General features: G+C 36.6%; 4 protein-coding genes across 4 annotated transcripts in view; all 4 read right to left on the bottom strand.

Annotated features, from left to right (window-relative positions):
* On the bottom strand, positions 5,453 to 6,020 carry LOC104705765. The gene is made up of 2 exons (XM_010421839.1): positions 5,553 to 6,020; positions 5,453 to 5,464 (listed from the first exon to the last, which is right to left on the bottom strand). The coding sequence occupies exons 1-2, from the start codon at positions 6,018 to 6,020 to the stop codon at positions 5,453 to 5,455; spliced, it is 480 nt and encodes a 159-aa protein (XP_010420141.1).
* Positions 8,789 to 11,373, bottom strand: LOC104784856 (E3 ubiquitin-protein ligase RING1-like). The gene is made up of 2 exons (XM_010509952.2): positions 10,260 to 11,373; positions 8,789 to 9,011 (listed from the first exon to the last, which is right to left on the bottom strand). Exon 1 carries the CDS (start codon positions 11,260 to 11,262, stop codon positions 10,261 to 10,263), a length of 1,002 nt encoding a protein of 333 aa, XP_010508254.1. The 5' UTR covers positions 11,263 to 11,373; the 3' UTR covers positions 8,789 to 9,011; position 10,260.
* On the bottom strand, positions 13,327 to 15,058 carry LOC104784849 (sugar transport protein 10-like). Its single transcript, XM_010509943.2, has 2 exons — positions 14,577 to 15,058; positions 13,327 to 14,482 (listed from the first exon to the last, which is right to left on the bottom strand). The coding sequence occupies exons 1-2, from the start codon at positions 15,036 to 15,038 to the stop codon at positions 13,391 to 13,393; spliced, it is 1,554 nt and encodes a 517-aa protein (XP_010508245.1). The 5' UTR covers positions 15,039 to 15,058; the 3' UTR covers positions 13,327 to 13,390.
* Positions 16,092 to 17,976, bottom strand: part of LOC104784840 (sugar transport protein 4) — a 7,275-nt gene continuing 5,390 nt past the window's right edge. The window contains exons 2-4 of the mRNA XM_010509932.2: positions 17,627 to 17,946; positions 16,912 to 17,541; positions 16,092 to 16,822 (exon numbers count right to left, since the gene is read on the bottom strand). Coding sequence (XP_010508234.1) covers positions 16,361 to 16,822; positions 16,912 to 17,541; positions 17,627 to 17,946 — 1,412 coding nt within the window. The 3' untranslated portion in view covers positions 16,092 to 16,360. The remainder of the gene's footprint in view (positions 16,823 to 16,911; positions 17,542 to 17,626; positions 17,947 to 17,976) is intronic.

Raw genomic sequence — 17,976 nt, 5'->3', positions numbered from 1 at the left:
ATGTAACTTATCTATACTAGCTAGGATCTTTTTCCATTTTTATTTGTGTAATTTGCAAATGATTAACTTGGAATTTTGATTAACATGATCAAAAAAAAATTAACTTCGAATTTTGTTAGAGTTTAGTTTTCGATATATAGAAAAATGTGTACTATTCTTTCTTTTCTTTTCTTTTTTTTTTGTCAACGAGTGTGTACTATTCTTTTGCAGATAATATCATGAATGAATATTAATATCAGATTTTCATATATTATCATTTATAACACATAGAATTGATGATTCTCTCGTTGAGAAAATTTAAAATCGATAATAATTCCAACTGTAACATTAACAAGTTGCTGCTATCTCAGCCATCGAAAATATCAAGAAGCTAATTAATGTGCAAGAAGTAAGAGATTAGAATCGGTCCATATGTTTTCTTTGAGAGAAAAAAAAAACGTATTGGTCTGCCAAATAAATAAATTATAAGATCATTTTCTATAATTAAGTCAACCATATATTAATTAACAAAATGGGAATATTTTAATTTTAGATTCGTTTTAAAATAAAAGGTACTACAAAACATCCTTTCGAAGGTCACACACACACACACACTTAAGAGAGCTATGTGATGGGAAATATTAGTAAATACATATCAGATATTGTTGATTCAATTTGATTATCGTCATGTTCATATCATTAGCGAATGCCAAAACGCTAGTAGTTAAGCAAACTATTCCTATCATATTTCATAGATTATAGACGACAAAAAATTGATAGAAAAAAATATATATATTAGTGTTTTAAATTTTGAGTGAGTGTAATAGTTTGCCCGTACGACATCACCATTCACCACCAAACAAACACAATACTCGTAGTTAATTAATAGCGGCCACTGAGACGAAACGAGCACAGAATAAGTGCCGATCAACCTGCCAAAATGTCTTGTGATGTTTATCTTTGCACGGTTAATTGATTAGAATTATTGACAGCGATAAATCATATACTCAAAGTATCATGTATTTTGTTTGTTTCAAAACCATAATCCACTTGAAGTTAACTTCTTTTTTTAAATCTCCCGTTGCTGTAAATTACTTTAGTCTTTACCAAAGAATCAACCGTTAAACTTTCTCCGGCCACGAAAGCGACCACCATCATGACGAGTGCAAACAACGATAGGAAAATAACCTCACGTGGTCGATACAAAGCACCATGATTCATGATTATTAAAAAAATAATATTTTTAATATGAGAGATTTTATCACAATTTATGTAAATATATTGGAGAGATCTTAACAAATATAATCTATAAAAATATGTTTATTTAGATTTTAAATGAATTGTATTGGTATTAAAAAAAATGGTTACCAAAAAAATGGTTACCAAATAAGTATGTTCCAACTTCCAACTTTGCTCGTTTACTTGTTTGTCCAAAAAAAAAAAAAAAAAAAANCTATTAGTATTACTGAGTATTTTAGTAAGTACCGCAAGTTTTGTTTCTAGAAATGAACCTATGAACAAATAATCCACATAGTACACTGAACTCGACGGATATTGTCGCTTTTTCGCATATGAAAATATGCATGTTGCGGCCATGTGATTAAGTATGCCTTCCGAAATCAAGTTTTTTTTATGTCGACCACATTATAATGCCACTTAAAAAAGCAGCGGTGTGGAAAATCGTGATTGCAAAGTTTCTACTATGTGTAAATCCTAAACCCATTTTTCAGTTTCTCACACTCACCCCTTAAAATATTAAAATAAACATAAAGTTGAATTCATAATTTCATATGATGAAAAGGCCAAAAGGACTTAAATTATAAAAAACACATTGCAAGGGATTGTTTATCAGATGTATCTCCTTTTAGATATTATCAGCTTTGTTTGCCACTTTCTACGTTTCGTCGTGTCCCATCTTGATCGATGTTTAGATTTCATGTCCGAGTCAAGACGCCGAACAAAAGAGAATCTATCATTGTCGACCAATTGGGCATGGCCACTATTACATTGAAACTTGGAACGTCAAAGCGTCTTCTTCCTCACATATAAGATTAAGATCATTAATAACTTCGGAATTAGAGAATCGTTATTGTAGGTATCAATGATATACCCCAAACCTTAAATTATCTGTCCCCTTCCTTTGGCGGATTTAGTCGATGTAGGACAAACAATGTTGTTTTTTCATTATGATTGTCCCATAAATTTTAAAACTATAAAAATGAAACACACAATGAAAATATGAGTAGCAAAAATCTTAGGACATGCAAATTTGTTAAAACCATGGTTATTCACACTTTCATATCGCACTAATTAAGGTACAAATTCTTTTTTTTTTTTTTTTTGACAATAATTAAGGGACAAATCTATGGAACATGGGATCATAATTTCTAGTTAGTTCAACAACAAGTACAAAAAGACAATAGTGACTCGCATTCACCTTCTCGTTAGTAGTTAGTACTCTTCAAATACGTTCAACAAAATTATGCCAAATCAACAAAATTTGGACGAAAACAAAAGAAAAAGAATTAGCGTAATTTTCCTGTTAATTATTATGCCAACTCAACAATTCCAAAGCTATACAAAAAGGGGAAAAAAGGGAAGAATACATATAGCCAATTACATTATGATCCCAATTCATTGTAGTGGAGGTTACCACAACACCTTCAAGCTTTTCACCCCTGAATCTAAAACCGCTACCAATCCTTTACCTATCCTTAATCAGAGCACTTTAAACCCAACTCAAACCTTTGGCAAAGCCCTCCTTGGGTAGACATCTTCTTTGTGAAGATGCCCTCAGTTTTACTTAACGCCGCTTGGTCTTCGATCCAAGATAGTGGTCATCTCTTCCTCCATTGAAGTATTTATGGAAGAAGTATCGTTATTTATTGACCTCACAAGTTCCAAATCTCTTGCAAGGAATTGGCTCATCTCAAATCTACAATCTCGATACCTCTATCTCTTTGTTGTACTGGTTTTCATCACTGCTTTTATTTGCTGTATTTTAAACAATGAGCCTTATGTTTTTTTTTTGGTTAAAAAATGAGCATTATGTTGTATGTGGTGAGAGCCATGCTTACCCTTGGGCAAAAAGGGCAAATGCCCCAAGCCACTAAAAAAAATACTAAAATTTTAGGTCACATTTTATATAAAAAGTAAGCTTATTATATTTAGTTAACTTAATATAATGTGTTTTTAATAATGGAAACTTTTCATTAGAAATTGTATATTTAAAAAAAATACTTTTAAGTTTTATTGAGATTTTATTATCTTGAAAATAAATTCCTTACTAATATATAACAACATAAGTAAAAAAAAAGTATTTAAACAAAGAATAACTAAACGTAGTACATGTGGATACTATAGAACATTGTGAGTTTAAAAAAATGATTTTAATTTTTATTTTCATATTATTGGTTTTGTTATTAACATTTTGTTTTTATTTAATATTAAATAATTTATTAATAAATATACAAAAGTCAACAAAAAAAATTGGTGTAGGCCTCCATAAGTGTGAGCACGACATTGTATGTGGTGTTCTATGTTAATGGAATGAAGCATATGTTTATCCAAAAAAAAAACATATAGCCAATTACTAATATTTTACAAACGTGTTACAACAACCCAAAATTTTATTTAATTGGGGTCTCAAAATAACTATGGAGACCCGTCTGGTTTTCCCCAAAATAATACTTCTTCATCCAGCCGGGTTATTAAAATTCTTACTAGTAAGCAAAAAACCGGACCGACGTAAAATTTCCCCCCCAAAACTATCATATCGTGCCAGTTTCCCATCGATCTTTGTCTTTTTATTAGTTCTCCTTCGGACTTGCATCCTCCGCCTATTTCCCCCCGAATCCATATTTTTCCGCCTATTTCCCCATCGAATTGGGTTTACACGGTTTTGGGTCTAAACCCGATAGAAATCCATGTCAAACCGGTATAAAATCAATTTAGAACCCGGGTAATAGATTCAACCCGATCCGACTTCTTCTTCTTCTATTTTAAACTCGATAACCCCCAAATTTGCTACAATGAACCCTAAAAATCAAAATTGAAAAGGAAATCCCTCTCTCAAAATCATGAGCAATGTCTCTGGATCTTCTAGCTGTTCGACAAATGTCCGCGAAAGAGGTAGAGTTGTTGGTGTAACTAAGAGATGTTGGTGTGGAGAAGCAGTTGTGGCCAAAACTTCCAAATCCGACCATAACCCAAATCGACGGTACTTTCATTGTGTGTATGCAGCTGGAAACAAGGTAATATGAAGTTAAAATTATTATTTGGTTATTAATCTTTGAAAAGGTTGTAAATGATAACCAAATCAATTATATATGGTCTAGCTTATGAATGACAATCACCTTTTCAAGTGGATCGATGAGGCTTTGTTGGATGAGGTGGAGACAATGAAAGAGTTCTTATCAGAGACAATGAAGGTTGAGAAGAAGATGCAAATGGAGCTTGAGAAGAAGATGGAAATGGAGCTTGAGAAAGAGATATTTGAGAGGATTGAAGATGTAAAAGCTGAATTCAAAACCAGGATGAATAGGATGATAATTGTTTTAGTAGTTGGTTGTTTGATCATCTGTGGTCTAGTTAAGCTAATATGATGACATTGTAAGCTGTTTTCTATGTTGGATTTTATGAGACATAATGTTTTTTTTTTAAAAAGAGATGTTAAAATGGTTGAAAAGAGACCATACATTCATGTTCAAAGGAGTAGATCCGAAACCATACAACTGAAACCGAGTTAAAATGGTTCAAAAGAGACATAGACCACACTAAGACAGAACAACATATGTTCCGAAACAGGTCACAATACCAAAAAAAAAAAAAGTCCTACTTGTGCTAATCCAAGCTTCTCCATCCCACATTACTTCCTCCATCCCACATTACTTCTCATGAGTCATACAACCTTGAGAAGATTCCACTTAAGTTCCATCCTACAAATTTGAACAAATATTAGAATCAATTTAATGAAACAAAGAACCAGCCATCACATTAGAATCACTTTAATGAATGAAGACTAACATGTGTAGTATTCTTCTTTTTCTTCTTCTGGTGGTACCTACAGTTATGGTCAGCTGCACCACATATCCCACAATGCATGATTCTTTTNAGTTGTTTGATCATCTGTGGTCTAGTTAAGCTAATATGATGACATTGTAAGTTGTTTTCTATGTTGGATTTTATGAGACATAATGTTTTTTTTTTAAAAAGAGATGTTAAAATGGTTGAAAAGAGACCATACATTCATGTTCAAAGGAGTAGATCCGAAACCATACAACTGAAACCGAGTTAAAATGGTTCAAAAGAGACATAGACCACACTAAGACAGAACAATATATGTTCCGAAACAGGTCACAATACCAAAAAAAAAAAAAGTCCTACTTGTGCTAATCCAAGCTTCTCCATCCCACATTACTTCCTCCATCCCACATTACTTCTCATGAGTCATACAACCTTGAGAAGATTCCACTTAAGTTCCATCCTACAAATTTGAACAAATATTAGAATCAATTTAATGAAACAAAGAACCAGCCATCACATTAGAATCACTTTAATGAATGAAGACTAACATGTGTAGTATTCTTCTTTTTCTTCTTCTGGTGGTACCTACAGTTATGGTCAGCTGCACCACATATCCCACAATGCATGATTCTTTTCTTTTGTTTTGGTTGCTTCTTGGTAGGTGACTCATGAGCACCCTTCTTCCTCTTTTTGTCTACCTTTTCATCATCCGACCTTGGTGGTGGGTAGACAGTTTCTCCTCCAGTGCAAGGCCAATAGCGTGGACCTCTTTGTGGAACAACCCCATCTGTGTAATTCTCCCTCCACTTGAAAGTTCGGAACCATTGACACACGTAGTCTTCAGCTTCCAATGTCTTCTTCATTATCAGTCCATAAGCATGCTCGCAGGGGATTCCACATATCTGAAACTTCATGCAGGTACAAGTTCTTTCATTCAAACAGACTCTATGTTTGTCATATCCCATGTACACAAATATGCTTGTTCGTGTAGAGTGTAATCCTCCACATCGAGTCATTGTGAAGAGATGCGGCATACACTTTCCACATGCATTTCCCCTTAGCACCAACACACTTAAANGATAATTGTTTTAGTAGTTAGTTGTTTGATCATCTGTGGTCTAGTTAAGCTAATATGATGACATTGTAAGTTGTTTTCTATGTTGGATTTTATGAGACATAATGTTTTTTTTTTAAAAAGAGATGTTAAAATGGTTGAAAAGAGACCATACATTCATGTTCAAAGGAGTAGATCCGAAACCATACAACTGAAACCGAGTTAAAATGGTTCAAAAGAGACATAGACCACACTAAGACAGAACAATATATGTTCCGAAACAGGTCACAATACCAAAAAAAAAAAAAGTCCTACTTGTGCTAATCCAAGCTTCTCCATCCCACATTACTTCCTCCATCCCACATTACTTCTCATGAGTCATACAACCTTGAGAAGATTCCACTTAAGTTCCATCCTACAAATTTGAACAAATATTAGAATCAATTTAATGAAACAAAGAACCAGCCATCACATTAGAATCACTTTAATGAATGAAGACTAACATGTGTAGTATTCTTCTTTTTCTTCTTCTGGTGGTACCTACAGTTATGGTCAGCTGCACCACATATCCCACAATGCATGATTCTTTTCTTTTGTTTTGGTTGCTTCTTGGTAGGTGACTCATGAGCACCCTTCTTCCTCTTTTTGTCTACCTTTTCATCATCCGACCTTGGTGGTGGGTAGACAGTTTCTCCTCCAGTGCAAGGCCAATAGCGTGGACCTCTTTGTGGAACAACCCCATCTGTGTAATTCTCCCTCCACTTGAAAGTTCGGAACCATTGACACACGTAGTCTTCAGCTTCCAATGTCTTCTTCATTATCAGTCCATAAGCATGCTCGCAGGGGATTCCACATATCTGAAACTTCATGCAGGTACAAGTTCTTTCATTCAAACAGACTCTGTGTTTGTCATATCCCATGTACACAAATATGCTTGTTCGTGTAGAGTGTAATCCTCCACATCGAGTCATTGTGAAGAGATGCGGCATACACTTTCCACATGCATTTCCCCTTAGCACCAACACACTTAAAACCGATTCTATCCCTATCGTACTTGTATTGCTTCAGGTTACATCCGCTTGCCAGTGCATAGTCGAGAACACACTCTTTAAAAGCGATTCCATTGTAGAAGCTTTGCCCTTTGTACATCGAACCATCACCACGAACGATTCCACACCCCCTTCTCGCAGCATCACTACGAACACGTTCCTCAGCCTCATCGTCGCTTTTTGGGTACACGTTATGGCGAATCGATTCCTCCGTCTCCGTAAAATCTGTTGCCAACTTGTCCATATGAAATTCATCTCGATCCGCAGCTTCTTCGTCGAAATCTACTCCAATAGGCGGAGTAGTAATGGGAATTAACGCCATCGCAAGCGCCAAGAGAGAAGAATCGAGAAGAAGAAATCACAAAAAAAATCTTAGGGTTCGTCGAGAGAGAACAGGGGAAAAATTGATTTGGGGATTTTTTGATTTTTAGGTTAAAGTTAGGTTCACTTATGTAATCGGGTTGTAATCGGTTAGTAATCCGGTTTAATAGGGTTTAATTTGGTTAATAAAGTTTGTGGTTGGTTAATCAAAACAGTAAACCGTTATAACCAAAACGATGGGAAATTTAATGAGAAGTTTAAGTTCGATGGGGAAATAGGCGGAGAAGTATAGATTCGGGGGGAAATAGGCGGAGGATATAAGTCCGAAGGAGAACTAGTAAGAATGCAAAGATCGATGGGAAACTGACACAATATGATAGTTCCGAGGGGGAAATAGTACGTCGGTCCCAAAAAACCTATCAAGTATCAACTTAGTTGATTCAACTACACCATTTTTTTAGCAAGAGAGTTGTTTCTTAACCTAGAGACGCTTCCTTGCGCACCTGTCAAGGAACATCTTGATCTTGACGGTGGAGTCGCTGAATATATAGAAGAAAAGCTACCAATAGCAAAACTATTGAAATTAGGGTTTTCTAGTCAGACGTTTTGTGGAAGAAGATGCGCACGTTACTTGGGTATATAGGTTACTTTGGATTTAGTTTTTGGGCAATCTTACTTTTGTTTTAACATCTAATACAGTCAGTTTATGTGATTTTTTTTTGAAAACTATCTCTACGTACGTGCCTCTTGTTAATAGATACAGATCTTCATCAAATAATCGAAGTAAAAAAATACACGTGTTTAAACCTAATGACATACTCCATATACGCAAATATCTTGTGAGTTATAAAAGTGTCAAATGTGATAATAATATTCAAATATAAAAGATTTCATGCAATTATACAAGTTTACCTCTATACATAATTAATCACTTTACATGAAGAGTACTTTGTCGTATATAATTAACATATACATAGCATTTGATTAAGTGAGCCTTTAGAATTCACAGTTAGTTGCTTGTCCGCATTGAAATGCGCATTTGAGAAGGACGAAGCGATGTGGAAATCACAGGTTGCACAAACTTACGACTACGTGTAGTAATAGATAAGTTAGAAAACATAAAAGCTGTAAAGTCATTTTATGAAAAGGTCAAATAAACATACCACAAGGGACTGTTTATTTGATAATATCTCTTCTTCTTTTAGATAATCAGTCACCTTTGTCTGCCACTTCATACTTTTGTGTCCCATTTTTCGTATGTCCAAATGTTTAGATTTGAATGTCTGAATCACAATTGGGTATGGGGTCTCGATTTCACATACCCAATCCATGGAAAGGTGTTTATGAGAAAAATAAACCATAACACGATAATGAAGATTTGCAAATTTTAGAACTCTCACATTCGTTATAATATCCCAAAATAACAACGAATTAAAAAAAAAACTTTTTTAAATGTACAAAATATGGTAAGACCTCAATGTCACTTTTGTTTCCCTAATAAAACTACTTTTTTTCTTCTTCTCTTTTGAACTTGCAATATCCTGCTGATCAAATTTCCAAGCAATGACTCTGGGCAACACGTACTGCACCACAAACGAAAAGCAGCAAAAGCATTAGGACAAAGCAAAGGTCTTAAACAAAGGCCAGTCAGTGGAGGTGATTTCACTTCTTCAATGTACTGCAATGTAAACCTCATGGACCCAACAACATCTGGTTCCAAAAGATACCCATACAAATTCTCCCCATGTTGTTATCCACATCAATGTAATGCAATGTAAACCTCATGGAGTAACTGGATTAGCGGCAATCCGTAACTCAAATAACAATTTTGTTGCTTATAAGTAGTTGTGCGTCAGCCACACCAATTTGATATTTCTTCAAAGAATCAATCAGTACAAACCTTAGCCGTTACCCAACTAACTTACCCATGACCCAGAAGTCTCTTGAATCCACTATTTATGCTAATCTTGGGACTCTTAGTTAACTACTAGCAAACAAGCTCTTTCGTTATGCTCAAATGGCCATATGCAGATGAAATATTATGCATTCCTCATGAACACTAATCACTTCCACCTCTCCAGCATCTTTGCATCTAAAGAAAGAGCTGCTATTACATTACCCAGCACAGTTATATCTCAACATCACACTAAGCTAGTGACAGTGAGAAACCTCATAAGATACCCATACAAGTTCTCCCCATGTTGTTATCCACATTGAAAATCTCATATCACAAAGAAGAAATGCTAATCACCAAGTTAATAGAGAATTCAAGATTAGGCTACCACACAAGAATTTAAAAAACTCATATATGCACGATCTACAGAAGCGTTGCCTAATTTATGATACAACAAACTATTTCTTCTCAGCTAATCACTTTCAGCATCCTGTTGAGTCTAAACAAATTTCTTTATCTTATCTCACGTATACCTCTGAGTCTAGCTCAGAAACTGAAGATATCTAATAAGCAAGGAAATATATTGCTAACAGAGAAAGAAGCAAGAGAAAGAACGAAATAATATGTTACAGTGCTATCTACAAGTTTGTGCCAACGGAAATTTTCAAAACAAGTAGCCACGTTTAAAAGCTCAATATTGCAAAAGAGATGCCTAACTTGAACTTCCCATTTCAACTGTTAGATAGAGACATCAATGCAATGGCTCGAATATAACTCACACATCGACAATGTTCTTGCAGCCACACAATCTATTATTCTGTGCCTATCAAAAACCTCAAGTAGTCCAGTGATCCAAAGACAGCACGGAAATCAAACAAAGGGCTGTTTCATGGCTATATCAGAGGCTGTACAGAAAGAGAGAGAAGACAATACAGACCTCAATCCAAATCTTCACCCCTGGTCTCAAGATTACCTCCACCGGCACCAGGTGCTCCTGACCCTGAACCAGGATCAGAACCAGAGCTCCTGAACGGCCAAGGAAGTTGTATGTTAAACCTCCTTGGAGTCTGCTGTCCCTCAACCGAACCCTGTCCATCACCACTCGCCTGAACTCCTTGAGCCCTGTTCTCATAATCAGGATCATCAGTAGGCAACTCATACCTACACACGGGACAGGAGTTGTGCAATTCAAGCCACGGGAGAAGGCAATCCTGATGAAACACATGCTTACAAGGCATCTGCTTAACACCGCTACCATCCTCAAACTCATCCATACAAACAGCGCACTGGTTCATCTCCGATTTCAACATATCCTTAGTTACCTTAACAGTAGGAAGCGCATCGATGGCTGATTTGGAAGCAGGAGGAGTTCCGTAACGGTTAGGATCATTCTCAGCCAGCTGCTGAATCAACTGCTCAAGACCTGGACCAAAGAAGTAGTCACCGAGATTCCCAGGTATACGATGAGCTGGATCCGAAGGATGATTCTCAACCACGAACTGAACGTGCGTACCGCTAGATCGCAGATGCTGGAGATGATTCTGGAGAAACGAGACCGGATCAAACGCGTCAGACTGCAGCGGATTCTGCTGAGTGGAGCGAGCCTGTGGTTGCATCGAAGGACCGAAGAAGCTCGAGCTCATGAAGTCCATGCCGGAAGGAGAAGCAGCGGAAGTGCCGAATAAGAGAGGGAGCAAGGTTGAGAAAGGATCAGCCATGGGGAAAAAGGAACCATCAGTGTTAGGGTTGAAATTGGGGGGAGGATTAGGGCTGCGGTCTTCGAATTCTTCAAGAAACCCTTGGTTACAAATAGGACAAAAAGGATCAGCGGATGCGGTAATCGAGATTGTGACTGTGCGATTGCACTGGTAGCAGAAGAAATTCTTATCGACCGCCGCCGATGCTGCGGCGGATCCAGTTGAATTTACGCCGGAAGACATGACGGATTCTGCGAATTTTTTCAGAGCGCGAGAGAGACGAGACGAAACGAAACGAGAGGACGAAGGAAGAAGAAAAGAACCGTCGGAGAAGTGAGACAGGAGAGAGAAAATAATTCTTTGGTTTGTGGCCGACCCTAACAATCTTCTATATAATTTGGGCTACAGCCCATTAACGGCCCATGTATGGTTCGAAGTAACTTTTAAGGAATGTTAATATATTGAATCTTTTTTTTTATGGGTATCAGATTAATTTTTTTTTTTTTTTTATGGATTTGAGATAATTTATTTTATCACTCTACTGATTATAATAATTCTAGGATAGGTTACATTCTAATAGAAAAGTTTTAGATTTAAAATTTAAATAACTTAATGTAGAAGGATCTTCCTTAATATGAAAATATTGTAATATTTGCTATAGAGATATACATGTAAAGATAGTTCTATCTTACTTTTGTATTTTTTTAAGTTCTATCTTACTTTAGTTTAGGAAACTATTTTACTATATAAGCATATGTAACTTAAATTTATGATTATGAGAGTCAATATCTTATCACATTCAATAACGTATTCCTTTTTTTTTTATAAGACTATGACTTTTTAACTTGGTTGTGAGTTGTGAACTTGTGATACAACACAATTGAGCAAGTGTTTTTTTTTTTTTTTTTCTTGAATGAATGTAAAAATATATTCAAACAAAAAAAAATCATTTTTACAATAGATGCAGCCTTGTTCTAAACATTATTCAAAAGAGTGTAAATGTATTTAGAAATATCAGATTAGGGATGAGAAGCGAGCCATAGCTGAAGTCCATCTGCAAACTTCGTGGTATTGCTGCAAGGCAAGAAGTTTGTTTCGGAGCAAGCGGTCGAGAAACTTAATGAGCTGAACTTAATTGAGCAAGTGTTTTGGATAACCAGAGAGTTGGATATTCTTGTAAAGCATGCATAATTATAAGGGATATTTACGTAAAAGAGGCTTTAGTGGCCCAAAACTTTGAGATAAGGTATGATCATCCGGACTCTCAGTATTAGGCCTTTTTGTGGTAGACACAATTACGATTATAGCCTTGTCTTCTCCACCTCCTTCTTCGCTCTTCTCACCCGATCATGGCTATTTTTTTTGGTCGAATCCATCTTTGATCATGTGAACATCTTTAATCATGTGAATTCAGTGGATTTCGTTCTATTTTACTTTGGATAACTAAATCTAAACCCTAAGGGATACTATCTAGTGAACCCAAGGGATCTAATTAATAATCGAATTTTGGAATTTAATTGGAGAACGTGAAAGAAATTTGTCGATTCAATCGGAGAAGATGATGTATCTTAACCAATTAACACATCCCCAAGACAAAAGCTTATAATTCTTCTTTTTATTCTTTGTAATCGTTAATCACTTGAAATCTGATTTTTCTCCTAAAACCTTCAAAGGAGAGATTACAATAAGAGAAAGAATAAATAGATTCGCCAAGAGGAAGATGTGAACCCTTCGTTGACTAGACCCTCTGTGCACCGGCTAAACGAGAAGAAGTCACGGTGGTCGGCGATCGGCGGTCACAAGTCTTTTCCTTTTCAAGTTACGACATCGTGAAAGTGAAGGGTGATTTGGTATTTTTGATTAACCAAAAAGCCCTATTTCTGTAAGTCTGGAATATAAATCCTTAATCTATAAGAAATTGTAAAAAAAGGCCTATTTCTATAATTAATCCATAATTATAAGGACAAATATTTTTATCGTTTAAAGAACGATTTAAACTCGGGTCCTCTTACTTCGTGATGTAAACTATAGATTTATAAAGTTATTTATATAGAAATCACCATGAGATTTCTTTTTGTTTGGGCAAAAAAAATCACCATTAGATAGACTTTGTTTTCATGCCTGTAAAACTTGATATATTAAAACTCGATGAGATATTCACGCAGCTTATAGTAAAAAAAAATACATGATGTAATGTAAACTATAGATTTATGTGGTGTGCTTTTTTCTAGGAATATGAGTTCGCATTTTTTTGGTCTTCCTTTTTCCAAGAATAAGGAACAATATTGAAACATGTAAAACAAATCGTCTCGATAATTTTCATGTAATTTCTCCCTGAAAACAATTCAAATATCGACAATCACGTACTCTCTTACATAGGTTTGGTATTATTGTCGTCATCATGCCCACCAACAATTGCATCATCTGGGATATACTTTTTCCAGAACCAATGCTGCTTCCAAACTCTTCCCATCTCTTCAATAGGAACATCTCTGGTCTCCGGCAACAAAAAGTAGATGAAAACCGTCATGACCGCCACCATGCTTGCAAAGAAGTAGAAGAGACCAAACTTCATGTGGCAAAGCATTGTCAAAAAGAATTGACCAATGAGGAAAGTGAAAAACATGTTGACAGAGACGTTGATGGCTTGTCCCGCTGGTCTGATCTCCAAAGGACATATCTCACTAGGTACCAACCATCCCAACGGACCCCATGACCATGCAAATCCCGCTACGTACACACATATGAAAGCAAGAATCCAATCTGCCGTTTCTGGCGTCAAGGTTCCGATTCCCGTGGTTCCGAATTTTGCACCGATGAATGAGCCAACAAGAAGCTGGCAGATGAACATCTGAATACCACCTTCAAGAAATAGCAGCCTTCTTCCATATTTATCAACCGCGTAAATTGAGACAATGGTTGAAAGCATGTTGACTACACCGGTTATCACAGCGGACATAAGAGAAGCATCGTCACCAAAACCAAGAGTCTTGAAGAGAACAGGAGCGTAGAACATAATGACGTTGATTCCAGTGATCTGTTGGAAAAAGGGAATCGCCGAGCAGAAGATCAAAGCTGGTCTGTATTTACTCTTCATGATGTTCTTCCATGGATACTCCACCTTTTTGGCAGCTTCAACGGCATCAATGAGATCTTGAAACTCATGGTCAACGTTTTCAGCTCCGCGTATCTTCTTCAACATATGTTTTGCTTCGTCGTATTTGCCTCTCTCGAGCATCGAGTTTGGTGTATCGGGCAAAATGAATGATCCAATCACCATGACAACCGCTGGAACAGCTGCTAAACCTAAAGAAACCCTCCATCCATTTTGAGCCATCTTTGATGTTCCATAGTTTATCATATTCGCCGCCAGGATTCCAATCGTAATAGCCATTTGAAAACCAATGTTTAAAGCTCCTCTTATCTTTGCTGGAGCCATTTCCGAGAGATATACTGGAGTAGACTGCACGCACACACAAAAAATAAGTATAAAAGATTGAGATATTAACCTAAACCACATATCTAGATGATACACAAGAAAGCAACATATGCCTTACCTGGTTAGCAAATCCAACACCAACACCGAGCATAAGTCGACCAATTATGAGCATTGCAACATTAATGGCAAACGCGTTGAAAAGTGCACCGATGAGGAAAGCAAGTCCACCGGTAAACATAGAGACTTTACGTCCATACTTCCTAGTGATAACCGAAGCCATAAAGGAAGCTACAAGAGCTGCGATGTAGAGAGAAGAAGTGAACAATTGGAGCATTTGGTTATCAAATTTACAGTAAGCTGTGTCGTGCTTCGCCTTTTTCATCTGGCTCTCTACATGAGGGAAGAACTTGGTAAGAAATTCTTCCATCGATGTCACTCCTCCTGAGATTCCAAGGTCATAACCAAAGAGGAGACCTCCCATGGCGGCAACAATACATGTAATGATAACGAAACCTGTGATTCCTCCTTCATAACTTCTTCCACCACCTCCTCCTTCTGATACAAAAACTCCTCCTGCCATTTTTTATTTTTTGTTGTTGTTGTCTAAGAAGAAGTCTTGTAGCTTAATTCGAAAATGTTCGATTTGTGATCTTTTTATATAGATCAATGTAGTTACCCTGTAATTAGGTGTATTGAGTAATATTGCGTGTTATGTTATAACTTATAAGTTTTATCTATCTTTGTATGACTTGGGAATTAGGATTAGGGGAAGTAGCTAGTTAGTTGCAACAAGAGTTTTCTTATTGTTATAAACGCCAAGTTTCATGAAAACTCTTAACTGTGTGTTAGACCGTTTCTTTTACAGACATTCTTTTCCTTATTTATCGATCTTTTCATTTTTCACATGAGAGATCAGATAATATCCTCTGTCTATAAGGACTTCTTTAAATCTGTTTTATATTGATCAATACCCGAAAATAGAAACTTGTCATATAACAAATTCATAATCTCTTTCAAATTTGACGTTTCATGTAACAACAAATCAGTCCGTTGACAAAAGAAAAAAAGAAAAATTCATGATCATTTAGGTCAATTTGATTTCTTTTCTATAAATAATGTTTCGGCAAAAAAGAATTTTATATACAATACATAAATTAAAAAGAAATGGAAAACGTAAGAAGGAGTTTAAAGCAAGTGAAAAAAAAAGTAGATAAGAAAGGACTTCAGTTATCAATTTCCATGAGCTCGTTGTCAGGTCAATTTGATTTGGCATCTCACGATTAGGTTTGGTCGGGAGTTTGATTCATGCACGTCAGTCAGTACTCAGTACTTGTATAACTTTTTGGGGAAATAATACTATCACTAGATTATAGTTTTATATTGAACGATCATTTGTTGCAATGTGTTTATGTACTACTACTTATTCATAAAATTTGTTGTATAGAAGAGGTACTTCATACTTGCAATCATTGGTAAATAATATGGTTTCTTGACTAGTCTTGTTTCTTGTATAACTTTCGGATAAACTGATGACTAGTCTTGTTTCTTGCACAAAGCATATCAACACTCTTTCTATCAAATAAAGAGATTCACAGATATGTTATATTAAAGTAACAAAGCACAAGAGACAAACTGATTTTTAAATTTTTTTTTTTTATATTTGTTTTTCTTAACTTTCTTTAGGCCCATACAATTTCAACAAATAGACTTGAATAAGAAGAAAAATAAAAAGAAAGAGCAAACTAAAAAAGCTAAATTCTCTGCATCTAATAACAGAGCAGCTTTCTTTTAGGGAAGTAAAGGCATTTTTACTCTTATTTCATCCCAATAAATCATCACTTTCTCTTTTTTCAAATTTTCTCACAAATCTTTTGCCCAAAGAAGACTTAAGACTTTTCACCATCATACGGACTTCTGTTGCATCTCAGCAGCACCCATATTAACCGCTTCATCAGGAATAAACCTTCCCCAGAACCAATGTGCCTTCCACACTCTGTTCATCTCTTCGATTGGCACATTCTTCGTCTCAGGCAACATCAAGTAGATGAATATCGTCATTAAGACGACAAAGAAGGCAAAGAAGAAGAATAGTCCGAATTTCATGTGACAGAGCATAGTGAGGAAGAGCTGAGCCACAAGGAATGTGAAGAACATGTTGACCGATACGTTGATGGCTTGTGCTGCTGATCGGATCTCTAGTGGAGATATCTCACTGGGAACCAACCATCCCAACGGTCCCCATGACCAGGCGAAACCCGCTACATAGATGCAGATCAGTGCCACGATCAGATTAGCATCGCCTTTCCCTATGTTCCCTGTTCCAGCCACTCCGAATTTGACTCCAATCATTGCTCCAATAGCGATCTGCAACATACACCGATGTTTTTGAGTTATTGAGTGTCGATCAAGACATGTAAAGTAGGACTAGGGTTAGGGTTAGGGTTTATTGTTACCTGAGATATAAGCATTTGAATACCTCCCTGGAGAAACAAGACTCTTCTCCCGAACCTATCCACTGTGAAAACAGAGACGAAGGTACACAAGAGCTCGATGATACCCGTTACCATAGCTGATAGAAGCGAGGCTTTGCTACCGAACCCGAGGGTTTGGAACAAAACGGGTGCGTAGAAGGTAATGACATTGATTCCAGTAAGTTGTTGAAAGAAAGGAATGAAGCAAGTCATGATCAATTGTGGTCTGTAACGAGGAAGCAAGATGTTCCTCCATGGGTGTTTCACTTGCTTAGACTCCTCACTCGCATCAATGAGATCTTGAAACTCTTCATCGACTTCATCGGTTCCTCTGATGGATTGAAGCATTTTCTTTGCCTCTTCGGAGTAGCCACGTTCAATGAGCGAGTTGGGAGTGTCGGGAAGGATTAGGGCTCCGATCATGATCATCACTGCAGGGACACAAGCTAATCCGAGAGAGATTCTCCATCCGATGTTTCCTTTCATCTGAGCGGTGAAGTAATTAATGATCGTTGCAACCACAATACCAAAGATAATCGCAACTTGAAACCCGTTGTTGAAAGCTCCTCTTAGATTCGGAGGAGCCATTTCCGATAAATAAACCGGCACAGACTGAAAAAAAAAAATGCATAATAACCAGTTAACCAAGCTGCTAGTGTTACTTCTTCATCAAGCTACTTTTACCACAGAAACTTACTTGATTGGCGAATCCGACTCCGAAACCGAGTAGTATACGACCGATGAGAAGCATAGCGATGTTTTGGGCAAAGCCGTTGAAAGCAGAGCCGATGAAGAAGGTAAAACCACCGAGGAACATCGACCATTTCCTACCGAAAACTCGAGTAATGGTGGAGGCGAAGAGAGAAGAGATCAAAGCCGCCACATAGAGAGACGAAGTGAAGAGAGTGAGAAGCTGACTATCAAATCGACAGTACTCGTTCTCGTGAGCGTTCTTCATCTTCTTGTGCACGTAAGGGAAGAACTCTTCCAAGAAAGGCTCCATCGAGGTTACCCCTCCTACAAGAAATTAAAAAAAAAAAAAAAAAA

This window comes from Camelina sativa, chromosome 1 (assembly GCF_000633955.1).
Source record: "Camelina sativa cultivar DH55 chromosome 1, Cs, whole genome shotgun sequence".
Classification (NCBI taxonomy): Eukaryota; Viridiplantae; Streptophyta; class Magnoliopsida; order Brassicales; family Brassicaceae; genus Camelina; species Camelina sativa.
Note: the sequence above shows the minus strand (reverse complement) of the source record. Positions and strands in the feature narration are given on the sequence as shown.